The following is a 20,042-nucleotide window of genomic DNA, read 5'->3' as shown; positions in this document are numbered from 1 at the left end:
ACTCAAGTATGGGGGCAGCAGGAAACTTGACTTACTATATAACATCACTGAAAAACATCCTACCCTGTGACAGCGAATCACTGTTGTCTCTTTCCCTTAATATCACTGATGAAAGGGAACCTCAAGAACACCTAGATCCACACCAAAAACAATGTTCAAAACTTGCTATGCATTTATATTACATACATATGAAATTTATTATTTCTCTTCAAGCTGTGTTAGCAGGTAAGCTCTCATAAGCAATTTGAGAATGCAATACTTTTAAACTCAGTTTTATATCCTTCTGTTTCTCTCCCTCACACACAAAAGGGTCCATTTTGGCTATGAATTTCTAGGACACCGTCTACTAAAGCAGCACTTAAAACAGGTTGTTAAGAATAAGACGTTACAGTCATGCTGATAGGATTGATGTATGAACTCATTATTTCATGGGATCAAATAATTGAAATTGCCTTTCCATCAGTAGCAATCTAACTCCAAAGACAAAGAATCAATAAAGAATTGTACATAGTAAAATTATAATATAAAGGAGCTATGGCAAAACTTAAAATAGATACTTTTTAAGTGCTACTGTGGTCACTGAAAACATTATCTTTTCAATTTTCTTCAGGATGAGGTGTGAATGTATTTAAGTGTGATAGATATGTTAAAAACATTTAAATTGCAGTGTTAGTACTTAAAAAGTGATACTAATACAAAGTTATATCCTTTACAACTATATTTTTTATCTCCATTTAGAAATTAAAAAATATACTTCCATGCATCCCCCCAAATTACAGGACTTTAGCAAATTGAAAATACTGGCTCCAACCCTCACCCTCAAATAGTCCTGCCTTATCTACCCCAATTTGTCTTTAGATGTAAAACCCATTTCATAATCCATAATAATTTACGTATGACTAATCCATGTGTTGTGCTTTGAATCTAATTTATAAAAATTCTTCCAGGAAAAAACAAACATCTTGGGATATATCATTTCCCAAGTATTCATAGATTTGAACACTTTTTAAAAACATGATTTTCATATGACACAAACTGACTCTCATGTCTAATAAGATTTTTAGACCTCTTTAACTTCCCAGTGGGATTCTAACTCATGAGAGAAACTTGGTTAATTGCCAGTGATCTTTTTTAAAAGGGTCAAGACGCCTTAAAATTCCATGGTCACTTTTTTGGCTACCAAGCATTACGAAAAGAAATATATAAACAGTCCCTCATCTGCCAACTTGGCAATGTTTTCATTTCTGCATGTCCAGAAGGACAACTCTAGTTGTCCTTATAACCCACTATAATTTTAAAATCTCTTCTTAGTTCAAGATAGGAGATAAGTTAAAATGCTAAAACAAATAATATAATGATACAGAATTGCTAAAAATAAAAAATGCAAACTATTAACAAATAGTAAAAAAAAACAAAACTGCCCATTCTTAGATTTTAAAAGTCCTATTAATAATATTTTACTTATATCATGATAGGATAAATTAATGTAAACTAATCAGAAAACTGTTTATATTATTGTAAAATGCAGTTTTATCCATAGTTTGTAAACAGTCGCCCACCTGGGTATTCAATAAAACACCCCAAGGATTAATTCCTTAACTTATTTAAGCTTATGAATTATTTTCTAAGTAAAGGTCCATGTTCCTCCAAATACATCAGTCATTTTTTAGGTTTATTTTATATAAAGTTAAGTCTTCAAATCTGATCTACAGGTATACTAATAATCATGGGTAAGAATATATTCAGTGCAGAGTTTTAAAAGATTAACTTGGATAAGTTATTCAAATCACTTACCGAGCGACAAATAAATAAAACAAGTCAAAGACTGTACTAAAACTGATTACAGAATGGTAAGAGTCTGTCACAATATCCGCATTTTAAAATCCCAGAAACAGAGTTGCTATGCACAGGCAAAATCTGCCAGCAAGTGCACTGACTTGGAATCAATGAGACTTAAACATCTAAGAACCAACAAACCTTTGAGAACAATTAAAATAGATACTTCAAATTATTTTAGATAAGCGAACACGTTTCCTCATAAATGTAATGTCCTCACAACCTCCAACTTGGCAAAACTACCTGATCAAAGTTAACACAATGACCTCTGTGCAAATTTTTCTTGAAAAAGTTAGGTTTGACTGTATGGTTTATGTTGCAAGAGTAAGTAATCTATTGCAGTAAGTTTCATTTACAGAGACAAGCAAAATGACCTTTAAATATAACTAAAACTGTCATTAATACTTACCTTTTATGAACATGCAAATGAAACCACCCTTTCAAAGGGCTACTAGAAGAGCTATTTAACTTAAAAGATCTATACAGACTGCAAAAGCTTTTTGGAGAACTAGAATATCAGCAAAACAAAGAAACTTATTTTACATGCTAACAGCAACTTGATGAACTGCAAGCAAGACCACCGATAAAACGTTGCAGTCTGGCTCCAAGTAGCAACAGCCACACTTGGGTTCCATTTAAAGAGACTCTCTTCTTTTAACAACCTTAAAAATCTGTTCCAAAAATTGCATGTTTGCCAGATAACATACAGAGAGAAATACAAATTATACTCAAAGCTTAAATAGATGGAATTTTCTCTTTGTGTTTCCCATAAAACACATCATAGGACAAAATTAATATTTCACATTTATGACAAATCCAAAAAGAAAAACTCTCAAAGTATGGACACCAACAAAAGTCCCTCAATATTAGCCATTTCTCAAGTTGTATTAAGCTGTATTGAAGCAGTATCTCATTGTTCCTATAAAATAAAGTTTTACCCAATAAAAGATAACAATAGATTACAACACAAAATTTTACTAAAAAGTAATTAAAAATAAGAGTAATGACTTTACATTTCACCTTGCTATAGTAAATAAATCCTAATAAAAGTGACACAAAAGCAAAAATCAGTTTCAGCAAATATCACATAACAGTAACAAATAGAAAACATTTCTTTAAATCCTCAAATCCCCCAAAGATTTTTTTAAAGCCATAGATTTCCTAAGTACTGGATACACACCTAACGTTCTGTGTTGTGAACAAGGTGGGAAGAAGACACTTGCACTTAAATCTTGAAGCATCCCGTCCTGATGAACCCAGAGAAACTAATTTCTGCCATCAGAAAAGTCCTCCACCAGAACACCAAATAATGATATGCGCTGCTCTAAAAGAAACAGCAAGCCGGGTTCTGGCTCTAGGAGGTCTCTCGAGGTACAATAATATAAACCTGATCAATTGCAATTAAAATCTGAACAGAGGCTTAGAACTTGAAGTCTTGGTGCATTAGTTCTTGCCAAAAGCAGATGTGATTGTGAGCTGGAAGCAATTTCTCCTGGTAATTTGTGATGACACTGGGTAGTGCAGCCCCAGATTCCCCAAAGACAAACTCATCAGAGACTCTAATGTATGCATGACACATGAGGTGGCTCTTTTAGAGCTCAATTAATTGGGCTGAACATTAAGACAGCAAGTTCAGGACTTTTTTTTCCCCTTCTAGAGTTGCTTCTCCCCTCCTTTTAAAGCAATTTTTTTGCCTTACCTTCTGCAAGCCATGTTTCCTGTAATTGACTTAGATCTTGAAAGAGTTCTAAAAAACAAGTCAGAGACATAAACAAAAGATTTGAAAAACCTTTAGACTCCATTAAATGGAAACGTGTGTCATGAAATTGGTATTAAGTATCAATTTAATTTGGAGAAAGGAGTCAATATAAAAAGAAAATAGGATTCATGACTTAAATACCTCAGTAATCCTGCCATTTTAATGGCTATTAAGCAATACTTCTCTATGAAATTCTTTTAGTGAATTAAATAATGAAGGCAATATTTCCCCCCCTTTTAACAAATAACTTAAAAAATAAGATTAGGGACATCAAATATTCATATTCTAGGACTCAAAAAGGCTCAGGTGAAGGTGTGCCTATCGTGTAAAACCTTCTTAAATAGAGTCAACTCTTGCAGAGGAAAGAGTAGAAAGACTGACAATCACTTTCTTTTTATCTTCTGAACCTTATATAAAAGATGGGAACAGTACACGGTATAATTCTTAAAGCACTGTATGCTTTGAGTTTCAAAGCCTCCAAACTAAAAGGGACAACTTTTAAATACAAGATCTTAGAGGAAAATTTCTACATTAATAGATTTACAAAAGTCAAAGTGAGATAATTCCCTAGCACCTGTTTATTATCAAGCCCAAAACTGTGTATTCTGTCATAATGGGAGGGAGAGGGTATCCAATATGTATGAAAATTTGAGTTAGGTTTCAGAATTCAACATGCCTAATCAAAATGCCAAACTGAACTTTGATCATTAAATCTAAGTAATTAAGTTCATTATGAATGCTCCCATATAGTTGGAATACTTTATAATAAATTGACCTCCTAACAAACAGTGCATAGAAAAAAAAAAAATCTGTAACCTAATCTCCCAAACAGGTATACTAATTATAAATTAGGCCTTAATTATGATTCAGTGACAACTTGAAGGCCCATAAACAAAATATTATGACCTTACCATGTAGTCATCAAAATCATCCCAGAAAAGTTTGCTAACAGTAAATGGTTTTAGTGTAAGGGGAATGGGCTATCAAACAATGATACACAGCTTTTAACTTCTAATAAAGTGGAAAGAAGAAATTAAGTAGTATACCTAGCTGCTTACTTTGCCCCACGGTGTTGGATATTTTTAGATTGTTACCTCGGTGTATGGGATTAGTTATGTGCCATATGGACAAGAGTACTTAAACACAAAAGAATGATTAAAAGAAGGATGTCACTGTTAAGTTTTTATTTCCTTCATTAGTTTGTGACAGGGCCATAAAATATCCTCCAGTGCAAACTGTCACATTATGTTAATTGCTCCAAGTAAAAGTCTCAGTTAAAGGCAGTGATTTGAAAGATTCTTATTTTTAAGCTAAGACTGAAGTGCTCCTCTCCTTGATGAGGATGGAGAGGATAGGTAAAGATCAAACCTCACCTTCGGAATCATGAGCCAGATCTCTGTTAATGAATTTTCTTTTCCTGACATTTGTTGGTTTCTCGTTACAATTTCTCCCACGCTGATTCTACAAAGGGAAAGATAAAATCCTTTAAAAAAATGTAAACCTCAGAAGTCACACACACAAAAGACACATGCATATATAAGTCTGTGGGATCCTTTCCCTAAATAAAAGAATAAAAGTCCATAGTATCCATTCTAATACTCATTTTCAGCGTTCACTTGACGGTGAAAGCTTAGGCTGAGAATTCAGCAACCAGGGAGAGTTGCTTCCCAGCGCCAAGCTAACACACTACTACTTATCAGTCATATATTCATGGCATCTCAGCATCAAAACAACATTAAGCAATCACACTTAAAGTCGTTTTTAGCTGGATCAAAGCTAGACTAAAATACCGTGAATTTTATTCTCTCTCATACCACCCCCCAAAACAAAAAATAAAAATAGAGTGGTGAAATTAAAAAAAAAAAAAAAAAGCCTGAGGATAAAAATGAGACGATTAAAAAAGAAACAAAAACACCCCATGTAAACAAAAAGTGTCAGCATTTGTCTCAACTTCATTCTTTTCAATGTGGCAGACAAACCCAGCCAAAAACTTTGAGTGCAGCAGCTGCTGCTGCCCTCCGTCTCCTCTTCGATTCATCTTGGGCACTTTAATCAGAAAAAGAAAGGGGGGGGGGTCTTAAAAACAGAACTATGCCTTATCCAAATCACTGAAAGGTAAGCTCATTTTGAAGATTGGGCTTCTAGAAGCAGAGTCGCCCTACAGTGGCAACAAAGCAGATAAAGTATCTGCAATCCCAGCCCCCTTACCCCCTCCCTTCTCATTCTCTCCCTCCTCCCCCCTCCCCCCCCTTGGAGTCAAGTTTATAAACAGCAACTTTCGAACTGATCACTCACATTGGTGACCATGTAAGGCACTTGCTGGTCATAAAATCCATCCATTCTGCTTCTCTTCGCAAATCTCAGCTGAGTGTTTTATATTTTGAGCATTTAGCTGGAGATTTCCTCGGGATCTGGACTTCTATCAACCTAGAGGGGAACAAGATGGCTTTTAGGCTTAAAAAAAAAAAAAAAAAAAAAAAAAAAAAAGTCATGAATGAAGCTCTTGAATTTGCATAGCTAATTACCCTCCAACAGTCCCATTCACAAAAATAACCCTCCCTACACCGCCTCCTTCACCTGGATCCAAAGAGAGCCAAGAGAGTTCACAATTTACATATTTTCGGCAGTAGCAAAAATCCGAACAAGAGGCGATGTATTTATTTACACTCTCGATGTTTCCCTGCGCGGTCGGTGTACCCCGGGCAGCTCTGATTCGCAAACGTGTGCAAAACTAGCAATGGCGATCAACGAGACTTGCTTTGCACCTAACGGGACTAAAGAGACGGAGACACCTCTTTCGTAAGGATAGTTTTTGCAACCCACAACCATGCAATTATCTGGAGAGACATAAAAAGTTGTTGGAAAGACCCACCTGAAGGCCACGCTAGGCGAACGGCTGCAAAAAATTCCCTCCAAATTTAATAAAAACATTAATTATTGCCCAGCACTTCCCCTTTGGAAGCCGAAAGCGCCTCTGACAGAGCTCAATTCGGTGGTTTTTCCTCTACTTCTCCTCCAGGGGCCTCCAATCCAAACTGATGGATCGCTGCCTCCCATTGGCTCCGCGTCTCTTTCACAAGATCAGATTTCGAGCTGTCAATCAGGCGGCTTGCTGCCCCTTCTCGTGGATCTCTCGCGCCCCTCTTCCCAGCGGATGCTCCGTGGGCTGCGCAGTATCCACAGCCTGCAAACGCTACGGAGGAAATCAACTGCCTTCCTAACGCGCTGCTTATTGTCCCTGAAGGGACACTGAAGCCATGTGTATCGAGTCGCTAGTATTCCTTACCGGTGCGTTTCGTCCACTATTGGGCTGATTGCCTCAATCACTTTTGTTCGGTTCGGGTATATACTCTGAAGTGCGACCCACCAAGCCCATGCCTCCTTACTCCCCCGAATCCTCTCCCTCAACATCTCCAGCACCGCACCCCACCACACACACTTTTAACCTGATAAGGCGCCCACCTCGGTCCTTAGACTTGTTTCCACTAAGCTTTTGGCCCAAATTCTTTGCCCGTTTTTTAACACCCAGCGCCACTTTTTAACGGCCACCCTCAAGTAAAACAAGACCCTATCATTCATGGGACAGTAAAATAATGAGTGAAAGCACTGAGGAATTGCTTGTTAGGAGCGGTTGTGTTGGGAGGGAATTTTAGCAGGACCACAGACCAATCTAGGTGAGGAAAAGTATAAAAAGCAAATGTATCCTACACGTGCACGGGGACAAGATGCATCCAGCCCACTGGAGGTGGGGGGAGGACCGGGGGGTGGGGAATGGGGTGGCTCGGATATCCTAGGGACCCGCACATTTCCTGAGCTTTTGTTATGTACACACGGAGGTGGAGGGTGTCACTTACTGTACTTGACGCTTTCACTTCCTCTCCAGCTTTTAAACCGCCAGAGCCCGGAGCTGGGGGCGAGCGGTGAAGGGGCTCGAGTTTCAAGGACAATGATTGGGATGTTAAAAAGTGTGGGCTGCAACTCTGAAACCACTTGCCCTGACGCGCCTATGAGGCTTGGAGCTGTAAAAAAAAAAAAAAAAAAGTCGCTTTGGAAGCAGCCTCGGCCCGACAGTAGATGGGAGGCCGTGAGGATGGGACCAGGCACTTAGTGGTGTTGAAATTCTCTTGTGATCCTGATGGCGATCAGAGCTGAAGACCAAAGGACGTTTCCGGCAGCTGTTCCGCCCGTAGGGAAACGTGCTGCAGTTCTCAATTTCTATTTGAAAGTTTCCTTCCTTAAATGGAACGTGATGGAGACTCATTTACAGGAGAGTGTGAGCCCACAAGACTCCATTCCAGACCCAAGGAGGGAACTAGGAGGGTAAAGATCTATGTAAAAAAAAAAAAAATATATATATATATATATATATATATATATATATACATATATATATATATATATATATTTAAATAAACAACAACAGAAAAAGTATTAACTGGGAAACACCCAGTAATTGTGAGCAGCAAGGACACCCACGGTGCATTCCGAAACTAGTGAGTACGAGCAGCCCGTGCAAACGCGAGCACCTACAGGCATTTTGGGCGGGAACTGCACTTTAACCTTGGCCACGGAAGGGTTCCGGGCACAGCCTGGGTCTCCAAGGCTCTGGGGTACATCGAGGGTGCAGTCAGGCGGGGAGCCATTAGCAAGGGTGTCCTGCCGCCCAGCATTCCCAGGATAAACCAGCCTGGGTAACATGAGCAACAGTTTCCAAAGACCTTCTCAGCGGCCAGAGCCTGACGGGTATCCAGGGCAACCGGGAGGGGGCGGAGCTTCAGGGGAGGCCCCCGCGAGGTGCTCGCCTCAGCCAATAATGTATCGTCTGTTCCCAGCCCATTGTTGTGTATTGCTGACCCCGCAGCGCTCCGCTAGGAGATTGGCCGCTTCAAGGGAAGGGGCGGAGCTTCTCCCGCCCCTGCAGCCACCTTTCGGCTCCATTCACAAAATTCCGGTCTTTCCTGGTCACGTGGTTGGGGGCGTGCAGGGGCAGGGGAAATGACACAACAAAGGCCCAAGTTTCCCAAACCAAAAAACTTTTTTCTACCCCTCCATCTCCGCTATAATTCGTCTCTGCAAATACTATTGGAGGAAAAGGAGGCTTAGGTCTGAGAACAGGAGGAAAGGAACTCAGAAATTAAAGGCTCACGGGGTGACAATCTCAGGGTGCACTTACTACGCGAAAAGCTGCGAAAAGGAGCGGGGAGAAAGTCTAAGGACAGACTACTAACTTGGGCGTCAAGCCATTGCTTTTAGAAGTGCAAAGTTCGATTGCAGATTTCAGTTTTCTCAACCAGCTTCCTGTAGTTTTCGATTTTACCTTTCATTCATCCCACAGTTTCCTTGTTAACTTTTTGAACTTTCATTTAGGAATACTGCAGGATTTTTCTGGCTGACAGTTTTAGTTTCCACTTCCCAAGTCCTCACTCTTTCACAGGCTCCGCAAAGCACTCCCCCTTCTCCCCACCAGCGCTAGACTGGCAAAAAGAAGCTGCGCCCTAATCCTCCGATTTTACTCTGTAGTGAGGGCGGCGGAGGGGCGGGAGTGGGGGGGGGGGGGCTACATAGTTACGCCTTTGGATTCTTTAAACGCACTCAGCTCTTAAGTATTTGATCTGAAGAGTAATTGAAAATGATGTTATGTGAATAAGCAGACAGTCAGTCTCGCTACAGCTCAGTTTTGTTGAGACAGCACAATTTTTCTGAGCTAAATGTGCCCCTCTAGCAAGTGAACTATTGGACCATGCTCCTTTCTCCCACTTTTCTTCTGCCCTTTCTCTTTCCTTTTTGTGCTATGATACCTAGTGAAACACTAGCTTTTAGTTTGGCTGCTGTTTATCTTCTGGGTTTGGCACTGGGGAAAAAAAAAAAAAAAACAATAGATCTAGATGCCTAACATATTTCAAGGACTGAAAAATTCGTTTTTCAGAAAAAGTTGCCATTGTGGAAAATGTCTATAGAGAGGAAGCTGTTCTATCCACAGAGAGGAACGTCAAAAGTTGCTCAGAATTTCCACTACTTTTGAAAGTGAGTCTTTAAGAAAAATCAGCTTAGTAAATGCCAGTCCTTGAATGGAAAATTTCATTTTGGCAGGATTTCAGGCAAAGAATGGCAGAGAAGAGGCCAAGAGGCTTTGACATTTATTTACTCGTATTTTGAAATCCCATTTGGGTTTTGAAATAGAAGCTCTTGAGAGAAAGCCCCTACCTTAGAAAAAAAAAAATTCATATCCAAGTTTGGAAAGATTTTAACTTTCATATAAGCTACTTAAATCTTTACAGTTCCTTTGCTGTTATTTAATAAAATAAAATAACATTCTTTAGTGGCTTTTCTGCAGTTAACTTATTATAGCATTATACTGAAAATGCATGATGTTAAATGATGAGTTTCTAAAAGCAGCAAAAAAAGAAAAATTATATTTCTTGTTTTAAATTATTAATATGATTAAAATTAAATAAAATTTGTTCAAATTGGGTTGATTATTAAGTAAAATAGTAACTTTTATCATTTGTTTCTTAAAAATATATAAAGCAAATTGTTTATGGCCTAGTTTGCACAAAGCTACATCAAATAGGTAAGAAAAAAAAAATCAACTACTAAGTAGCCAAATGTGCAAAGGAAATAAACAGATGACTATAATTCCAAAAGAAAACTTAGAGACCTGCCAAAATGGTGAAAGATAATTAATAGCTTAGTGGGCGCCTTGTGAGAAGAACAAGCAGGGATTTGATGGGAGGGTGGAGCCTAGGAAGAAGGGAAGGTATCAAAGAAACTGAAGGTCTTGGGTCTAACTATCAAACCTGCCATTATCAGCCTGGGGCTATCTGCAAACTTCCCAAGAAGAGGAAAGGCAAACACATGATTTAAAAAATCTTAATTATACAAGAAGTGAGAATATTATGCATTTAAAAAATAAAGAATATTGGCCCCACATCAGGCTCCTTGCTTAGAGAGGAGTCTGCTTCTCCCTCTGCCTGCCACTCCCCCACTTGTCCTCTCTCTCTCCCTGTCAAATAAATAAATAAAATCTTTAAAAAAATAAATAAGAAAGAATGTTAATTTTTTTTTTACTACCCAGGGATGTCAGTATTGGGATAAGGGCACTCACATATATTGCTGGTCAGAATGTGACTTTATGCAACATTTTTAAAGTAATTTTAGAGTATCTACTGGATCCTAAAATTGGACCCCATAATCTGATTTGGAATCTACCCTATAAAACTAAAAGCAATGTGCATAAGAATGTTTGCTGAAGTATTATTTAGAGAGGGAAAATTTTAGAAGCAATTTCAATTCCCATCAATAAGAGAATGGTTTCTGTTTTGAAGTTTTTATTTTCCCTCCTGAGAGTTTAGTTTCAGGTGTGCAGGACGGTAACAACACTTCTATACCCGCTGCTCTTCACAAGTGCACTCTAATTCCATCACCGGCTCAATCCAGTCTCCCTCAGCCCTCCCCTCTGGTAACAATCGGCTTATTCTCTATAATTAAGAGTGTTTCTTGACTTGTCTCTCTCTCGTTTATTTTTCTATACTTGTTTGTTTCTTAAATTCCACATGAGTGAAATCATATGGTATTTGCCTTTCTCTGACTTATATTACTTAGCGTTATACTCTTTAGCTCTATCTGCGTCATTACAAATAGCAAAATTTCATCCTTTTTTATGGCTAATAGTCCACTGTTTAAAAAGCTTCTCCACAATGAATGAAACAATGAACAAAACTAAAACACAACATGTGGAATGGGAGAAGATATTTGCTAATGACATATACAGTGAAGGGTTACTATCCAAAATATATAAAGAACTTAAAGACTCAACACCCAGTAAACAAATAATCCAATTAAAAATGGCCAGAAACATGAACAGACATTTCTCCTAAAAAGACTTTCGGATGGCCAACTGACACATGAAAAGATGCTCATCACTGATCATCAGGGAGATGCAAATCAAAACCACAACGAGCTATCACCTCACACCTGTCAGAATAGCTAAACTCGACAACACAAGAAACAAGTACTGGGGAAGATTTGGAGAAAAAGCAGCCCTGGTGCTTGACTGGTGGGAATGCAAACTGGTGTGGCCACTGTGGAAAACAGCATGGGGGTTGCTCAAAAAGTTTAAAAAAATATAAACTACCTTATGATTCAGCAATGGCACTATGGGTATTTACCCAAAGAATACAAGAAAACTAATTCAAAGGGATACATGCACCCTTATGTTTACAGCAGCATTATGTAAAATAGTCCAACTATGAAAGCAGCCGAGTGTCCATCAATTGATTGATGCGTGTCTAAAGAAGATGTAGTATAGATAAGGGGAGGATTTTTAAAAAGTATTATAGTTTCATGTTTTGAAGTTCAATTTTGGTTGTGTCGCTGTTAAAAAGTATGCAATGTCCTTGGTTCACAAACTTAAGATTGCATAAGAAACTCCATGTTAAAAATTTGGATTCCTGGGTGGATACATAGAGTTTCTAATTCAGTATGCCTGAGCTGGGGCCCAGCAAACACATCACATACAAATCTGGTGGCAGGGCATTTTGTTATAATTGGTTTCTGAATCTTTCTTGAGAAACCTGGATTGGACTTCTACTAAAATCCAAAGGGAGGCATGCATGTTTATTAGCAAGGACATGTTTGGCTTGACCCACAAAATGTTGACCCTCATGGGGAAATCACTGTCAACTTTTAAAATTCAGATTTCTAGTACTGCATGACAAATGAGAGCATGTAATAACACTGAGCCCAAATTCATTCATGGCTACAGTAGCTGGAACTGAACATTGTTACTCCTTAAGGGGTAAAGGAGCATGGGCTCTCAATTTTACTATGGTCCACATTCTTCCCCAATTCATTTTTTTCTTGTTAATGTTACCCAGCTGAGCCCTGTGAGCATTTGCATGTGTCAACCCTGATTCCCAAGTGGCTTAGCACGTCAAGTGAAAAAAGCATGAGACAGAATAAAGAGAGTAATATATCCTCTTTTTGTTCAAAACTGAAAATAAAGCACATAAAGGTATACATATATACACATACAAAATACACACACACACACACACACACACACACACATACACACACACACAGACACCATAGTTTCTCAACATTGTTTCATTACTGCCCCTTAAGGAAACTTTTCGGGCATTTTTTATCCCTAACTTAAATTTTAATATCAGAAATATACTGTGTATCTGTTCATGTCCTGTATTTCTTTGGAGAGTCACAAACTATTATAATACTTAACAGCTATTCCTCCAAGAATGCATTTTCAACACTTGGGGGCAATATCACCCCCACTGAGTATGTACAATATATATCTATGCTTCTTTTTTCTTTCTATAGATACTATATTTATCTAAACATGTTGATTTTTTTTTTGATCATCAAAAAGGATACAACCATTTTTATTTTTAGTCACATGTACCTCTAGTAGATCTGATTAATGTGAAGTAAAAGGTAACTGAATTTTTCTCCTAGTACTTATAGGGGTTGGTTACAATATGCATGTATTACAGTCAAGTTTTTTACACCATTGAAAGAATGAATGAATTAGTAGTTTAGATTAGAATTAGTTTTGTAAGAACCGAAGAAGTTTCCATTTGTAGAAGGTCAATATATGTAGGTAGTCAGGGATCATAACTTTTAAATGATACATAATTTGGAATAATTATGCTTATAAGCAAAGAACAAAATACAAATCCTAAACTTTCCTTTAGAAAGATGACACCTTACATTTTTAAAAACCAAAAGCATGGCATTGGTAACTTTCAAACAAACAGCAAAAATAAATAAAATAAAATAAGTAAATTAAATTCAAAAGAATAAAACAGCAACAAAGTTCACCAATCTCTACTCTTACAGTTGTTTTCTGGACCACAACAAGAAATGGAGATATGGTTGCTATACTTTCCCCAAATGTAAAAGATGGATTAGTTAACAAAGACAAAAAGGGTTCTAAAGGTCCATTTTAGAAATTGACTTTTATTCCTCTGGGACACAACTTGAGAACACTCAAAATACCTAACAAGCTAACCTTTTATGTGTATTAGACATTGGGAGGAATAGTATTTCCAGGCTGGCTTCCCAAGGTAACCTCCTCTAGAAAGTCTTCCTGGAAAGAGTTTGTTTTATCCAATTATGATCCCCAAAGGAGAATTAGGAGAATTCCTCCTTCGTGGCTCTCAAAGGTGACATTTTTCCATAGCTCCAAATTATGTATAAATATTTCTTACTGCCTTTCGTTTGATAAACTCCTTAGGATCTTGATTACAATTGTGTCCTTAGTCATTGACACAGAGAAGGTGTCAAATGCTTGCTGGAGGATGAATGGATATCCAGTAAATGGATAGCATGCTCCTGAACTGCCTTGCTCTACAAATATAAACAAATTTCAAATATTTAAGCAATGTTATGAGCAATGACTTTCTGAAAACAAAAATCTGTTGGGCAATTGGCAAGGGCTGACTACCTGAGTAGAAATGGCTTTTAGATTAAAATTTGCTCTAAAAATGAAACAAGATGAAACCAGAGAAGGAGACAAACCATAAGAAACTCTTAATCTCAGAAAACAAACTGAGGGTTGCTGGAGGGGAGAGGGTGGGACAGATGGGGTGACTGGGTGATGGACATTGGGGAGGGTATGTGTTATGGTGAGTGCTGTGAATTGTGTAAGACTGATTAATCACAGACTGGTACCCCTGAAATAAATAATACATTATATGTCATTAAAAAAAAAAAAGAAAAGAAAATTAAAAGCTACACTCAACTGAATATATTTCTCACATTTGTAGGTTTATCTCATTTAGAAACAACAATAACAACATTCTTTGTGATTTCTAAAGCAGTGATATTTATGGGGCCAAAAGCAAAGTATCTGAAATATATAATTCAGAATCATAGCTTGTACAAATATGACCTTTTAAAAAATTTATTAAATGAAGGGTTTGTACTCGATGCCCTAGAACCCTTTTGAAAGCAACCCCTGACTTTCTTACTTTTAATCAACCACAGTACAGGAGAAAAAAAACAGTATAATAGAAAGAGGGTTGGTCTCAGAGGGTCATGGATTTGAATTATTGGCTCCAACACAAGGCAAATCACCTTATCTTTCTAGGTCTCAGTTTCCACATCTATATAATGGATATAAAATCTATTTTCCAAAATTGCTGTGGGGGAGAAACGAGCTGATGTATTTAAACTGCAGAGTTGGTACTCCATAAAAGTCACGTTTCTTATCTGTTGGAACTTTACTCTGATGTCAGACAACACATCTCAACTCTCAGTTGATGCCATTATTTATATTACTGTGACCTTCTGGATGACTTTTAGAAATGTCCTTGACACCTGGGAACACTCAGCCTGACTTCCTACCCACGTTTAAAACAATTTTCTACCTTCCCATCTATGTGAGGACCAATTCTTGGTCTCTAATAATTATCCTCCTCAGGTGAGGGACTGACACAGCAGAACCTCCCCTGGTCTCTGGTGGTTGGCTCGCTTGACGCCTGACACAAGAGGCCAGTCTTCTTGCCTCTATGATCTCATTATAGGGTTCAAAAAGTCTAGCATGGTAGTTGAAGGAGAGAGAGAATTGACAAGAAAGCACAACAGAGAAAGTAATCTCAAGAAAGTAAAATAGAATAGATGCCCAAAACAGAACAGTTTCTAAAAAGGAGGCAAAAGAATAGCCTCATGTCTGTAACTTCCTTAAAACCTAGAAAGTCTTCCTTGAATGAGGGTCACCAATGATACTTAAGTCAGATTCTTGGTATTTGAAGAACAATGTGTCTTTGAACTTCGTAATAGTGATTTCACTTCTTTGTGATGTTTCTGAATTCCCTTTTATATTTAAAATGTTCCTTTTGTCCTGAATTCCTTCTCAAGTTTAAAAATAGCCGTTTGACTACAGGCATTTCATGTAAGCACATCAAAGAAAGCTACAAATCTTCTTTGTATCTGTATGACACACTCTAAATAAAACTCAGGTTTTTATTCCTGGTTCACTTTTATATTCTAAATTGAAGTTACACCCTGTTTCCATTCTGTCAAATATTATCAATGCTTATTAGTTTATCAAATATATTTCAGGGCAACACAGTCCACCCAGAAAAAAAGTTAATCATGAACGAAAGCCTAACCTTTGTTAGGAAAGATGGGTGTCATTTGAGTCCATGAAGGAAGCCATTATCAGAAAGGCATTCAGGAAGCAAAACCCCATTGCCTCAGGTGTGTGTATGGAGGAGACCTAAAAACAATTTAGCATTTAGAGTTGGAACATACACACATTCTCACACACACCCCCAAAATCCACTCAGAATTCTTAAAATAATAAATGTTATCAGTTAAAATAGAGGAAAAAGCCATAACATTTGTTATAGTTATTTATATATTGTTGTTATTGGAATCATTTGTGACACAATTGAAGATACCAGTGCTTGATTCTGGATGATGTAATCTTACAGCAGGAAGAAGCATCGGTAGGTAGCTCACCTAGTTTGATATCAGCACCATAACAAGTCTTATTCTCCAACACATCCAGCCATACTTAATAAGAATTTGTTAACTTACTTAAGCCTTCATTATCTAATAAAATCGTCAAGAACACTCCACACCATTGTTTCTCAAACTAACTGCCCTGAAAGACTCATTACTTATCTATACTGTGTAACAAACACCCTCCAAATTTAATAGCGAAAATCGACCGACGATTATTATCTCACAGTATCTCTCAATCAAGAATCTAGAAACAGCTCAGTTGGGTGTTTCTGGCTTAGGGTCTCTTTTGAGACTGTAGTCAAGCTGTGGGCTAGAGCTGCAGTCATCTGGAGGGAAATCTGCTTCTAAGCTTGCTCATGTGGTGGTTGGCAGTCCCAGATCCTTGTGACTACAGGCTATAGAGCTTAGTTTTTCACCACAAGGGTTTCTCCGTAGGGCTGCTGATGACATGGCTTCCCAAGTGCAAATAACCCAAAAGACAGAAAGCTCGAGATGGAGGCTTCAGTTTTTTATGTCCTAGCCTTGCAAGTCACAAACGATCACTTCTGCTCTATGCTATTGGTCACAAAGACCAATCCAATGTGAGAGAGGGATGGCACAAAGCAGTGAATATCAGGAGGCTGTCATCATTTGGGGACCATTTAAAGGTCTCTATAAGACTTTTTTTTTTTTTAAGATTTTATTTATTTATTTATTTGAGAGAGAGAGAATGGGCAGGGAGGAGGGTGGGGGGAAGGGGCAAGGGAGAAGCAAGCTCCCCGCGCAATCCCAGAGCCCTAAAATGATGACCGGAGCCTACGGCAGATGCTTAACCTACTGAGTCACCCAGGTGCCTCATAAGGACATTTTTCTCTTAAAAATATCCAATCTATCAGAGTCAACAGATTTATTTGCCATTCGAATGTATTCAAAATGGCTTCCAAAATTAGACTTAAGGCTCTACGGCAACAAGGGCTTTATCTTATTTATGGCTGTATTCCTACACATAGTTGAGTGATGTCTTGAAAGATTTAGTAAAAACATCCTATTTTTAAAGCTGTTAAACCAATGTTCCAGGCTAAATATTTGCATCCCCCTCAAAACGCCTATGTTGAAGCCCTACCTGGAATGTGATAGCATTGGGAGAGGAGGCCTCTGGGAAGTAATTTGGGTTAAATTAGATCACGAGAGTGGGGCCTCAAGACAGATTAGGGGCTTTAAAAGAATAGAAAGAGATTTCTCTCACACACACCCCCCATTTCTCTCCCTTCCCTCCCTCAGTCCCTCTCTTCTTCCCTCCTTCCTGCCTTCCCTCCCCAAATGTCCCTCCTTTCCACGCTCTCCCCTCCCCATGCCCCCCTTCCCCCTACACAAGCAAGCCATGTTGGCACATAGGAAAAAGCCAGGCTATGAAGAGAGAGCCCCAGAACACGACCATGCTGGCACCATGATATCGTATTTCCAATATTAAGAACTGTGAGAAAATAAGTGTCAGACACCTCTCCTATAGTATTTTATAACAGCAGCCTGAGCAGACTAAGACACAAAGGAAATCGAGAACTTAGAGGAACAATACCATTTAGAGATTTAATACTCCAGGGTTGGGATATGTCTAATAATAACTAAATCCCTTATGCTGAAGTTCGAATGTATTTCCTACTATTAAATTCTCTATTCAGTATTCATTACCACAGTGTACCAGGCAGTGTCTTACATGAGAAGTGCACAGATCATACAGCACCCCCAACCAAATGGGAAGCATAAACTAAAAGTAGAGATACAAGAGCAACAAAACACCCCTTTGGAAGGACCTTTCATGACATGCTCCCATGGTTCTCCTACTCACTCTCTCTAGCAAATTAATCTGTCTTATTTTCATCATAGGATTCAGCTTGTATAAGATTTTCCAACTTGTGGGGCGCCTGGGTGGCTCAGTGGGTTAAGCCGCTGCCTTCGGCTCAGGTCATGATCTCAGGGTCCTGGGATCGAGTCCCACATCGGGCTCTCTGCTCAGCAGGGAGCCTGCTTCCTTCTCTCACTCTCTATCTGCCTGCCTCTCTACCTACTTGTGATCTCTGTCTGTCAAATAAATAAAATCTTTAAAAAAAAAAAAAAAAGATTTTCCAACTTGTGTACATATGTGTCCTAGTTTTTGTTTCCTTCCTGACCCCTCCTCTCTCCTCCTCTGCCTACCACAAGTTGTAAGCTCTAGAAAGTAGGGTGGATCCCAGTGGTCTTAAGGATTGTTTACAAGCCTGCCTAAAACTGGACTTGGCTCAAACTAAGCATGCACCATGTACCCCTTGAATGAATACAGTTAATTAGAAGCATGTTCAAGGTGAAATGGAATCTTTCACTCTCTTCTATAAATCCTGTCTCCGAATGTCCATGACAGGGACCTCAAATTCCACTTTTTCTTGTTTATGCTTTCGCTTACTGTCTTGCCTCAGAGGCTTTGTTCTGTCACCGAGTCCCCTTCTGCTAGATTCTGCAATTGTGTGGAGCCACAGAAGGAGCCCAATATTCTTGCTTCTGTGCAGTGATTCTGCTTTTATCATTTACATTACTTAATTTAGTTTGGAACTAAGTGATGTCAATGGGAGTTTTGCATGAATAAGGACGGCAAATGAATCTGTTCCAATTAAATGGAAATTAAAGAGACATTTTCGAGGACGTTTATTCTAAAAATTGATCTGCTTTGCAATTAGTCTCATGTAAAATTATTTTTTCAGTAGTCACGGAAATCACAGGTAGCCCACTAACCCAAGATGAGTAAAGTAGACAATTTCCTCAGAATTATAAAAACTTGAATGGGAAAAATGTTTTGTTTTGTTTTTAATTAGAATTTGTTGTTGTTGTTGTTGTTGTTCATTTTTAACTGTTCTCATTTGTGAAACATAGGAGGGTGAGGGATGAGTGGGAAGAAACACTGAGCTCTGCTCTGGGCACTGAGCACTTTATATATTGCTTGATTTTCTCATGAGGTCTTGAGAACAGCACTAGCACTAGCAGTATTAGTGGCCCTTTTTAAAGTCAAGGAAACCCTGAACTTGATTATTTTGAGATCGCTTGAGAGCCTTTATGATTTCCTGGAACTGTCCCATCATGCAACCTTTGACAATCTGCTGTTCTTACAAAGTATGCTTTTCCAAATACACACTTGATTTTTAGGTTCAATCACTGAACAAGCTACCCACCTACTTTTATACCTTCCATTTCCCTCTGCTGAAAAAAATCTGTTTACTGGGTTAGGAAAATCCACAGAAAGGGATACACTATGAGAGCAAGCCTCCTGCTAACCTACACCTCCTGGAGGTTAGCCTTGGTGAGAAAAAGCTGAAGACAGTGCGGTCCCTAAGTACTTCTAATTTCACACGTATGCTAATGATGCAGGTTAACCAAGCCCCCCTGAATAAAATGAATCTGCCTAACAAGTCAAGTCTCAAAACTGCTTAGGTATATGTGGCAAAGTAGACATTAAATCTGAAGCATTATTTCCAATAACAATTATAAAGCTTGATTCACATAAAGATTCACATTCAGAAATGTGGGGCAACTTTATAAAGTCTGATAAAGTTTCTTCAATAAAATGGGCATCTCTGTGAAACAATTTAAATAAATAAATAAATAAATAAATTAATTAAAATAAAGTCAAGGAAACCGATACTCAAAAAAGGGAAAGGATTCACCCACAAGTCATAGAACCAGTAAGCAGAGAAACAGAGACATAAACCTCAGGTCATTCAACTCCCATTCACCTCAAGACAAATGAATGAATGGATGCTGAAGAATTGTGCAAGTCTGGTTTCAAGTACTTTCTAAGTGTAGTCTTGATGACTGTGATTACACAATAAAGTGAACACAGTTCTCAAAGTTTGTCCTGAGGGAAGGATGTTATCTTGGAACACTAATAGGTGTTGTGGGGCAGGGGGGTGCTGTGCTGGGGTAAGTTTAAGAAATGCTGAGTTGAATGCAA

The 20,042-nt window shown here is 38.3% G+C and overlaps 1 protein-coding gene across 6 annotated transcripts in view; it reads right to left on the bottom strand.

Moving 5' to 3' along the window:
• ETV1 (ETS variant transcription factor 1) overlaps window positions 1–15,822 on the bottom strand; it is a 102,016-nt gene extending 86,194 nt beyond the window's left edge. Inside the window, exons 1-5 of one of the 6 annotated variants that reach the window (XM_082693022.1) lie at window positions 6,468–6,923; window positions 6,173–6,369; window positions 5,891–6,022; window positions 4,969–5,056; window positions 3,536–3,583 (exon numbers count right to left, since the gene is read on the bottom strand). In XM_082693022.1, coding sequence (XP_082549148.1) covers window positions 3,536–3,583; window positions 4,969–5,056; window positions 5,891–5,935 — 181 coding nt within the window. In that variant the 5' untranslated portion in view covers window positions 5,936–6,022; window positions 6,173–6,369; window positions 6,468–6,923. Of the gene's footprint in view, window positions 1–3,016; window positions 3,367–3,535; window positions 3,584–4,968; window positions 5,057–5,546; window positions 5,756–5,890; window positions 6,023–6,172; window positions 6,370–6,467; window positions 6,924–15,729 lie in introns of those variants that run through there. The other 5 variants (XM_082693024.1, XM_082693023.1, XM_082693025.1 and 2 more) reach the window with 5 other exon arrangements.
• Between the last annotated feature and the right edge of the window lie 4,220 nt (window positions 15,823–20,042).

The sequence above is a fragment of the Mustela nivalis genome (genome assembly GCF_964662115.1).
Source record: "Mustela nivalis genome assembly, chromosome: 12".
NCBI lineage: Eukaryota > Metazoa > Chordata > Mammalia > Carnivora > Mustelidae > Mustela > Mustela nivalis.
The sequence above is the reverse complement of the archived record's forward strand: the minus strand, read 5'-3'. Positions and strand labels throughout refer to the sequence as shown.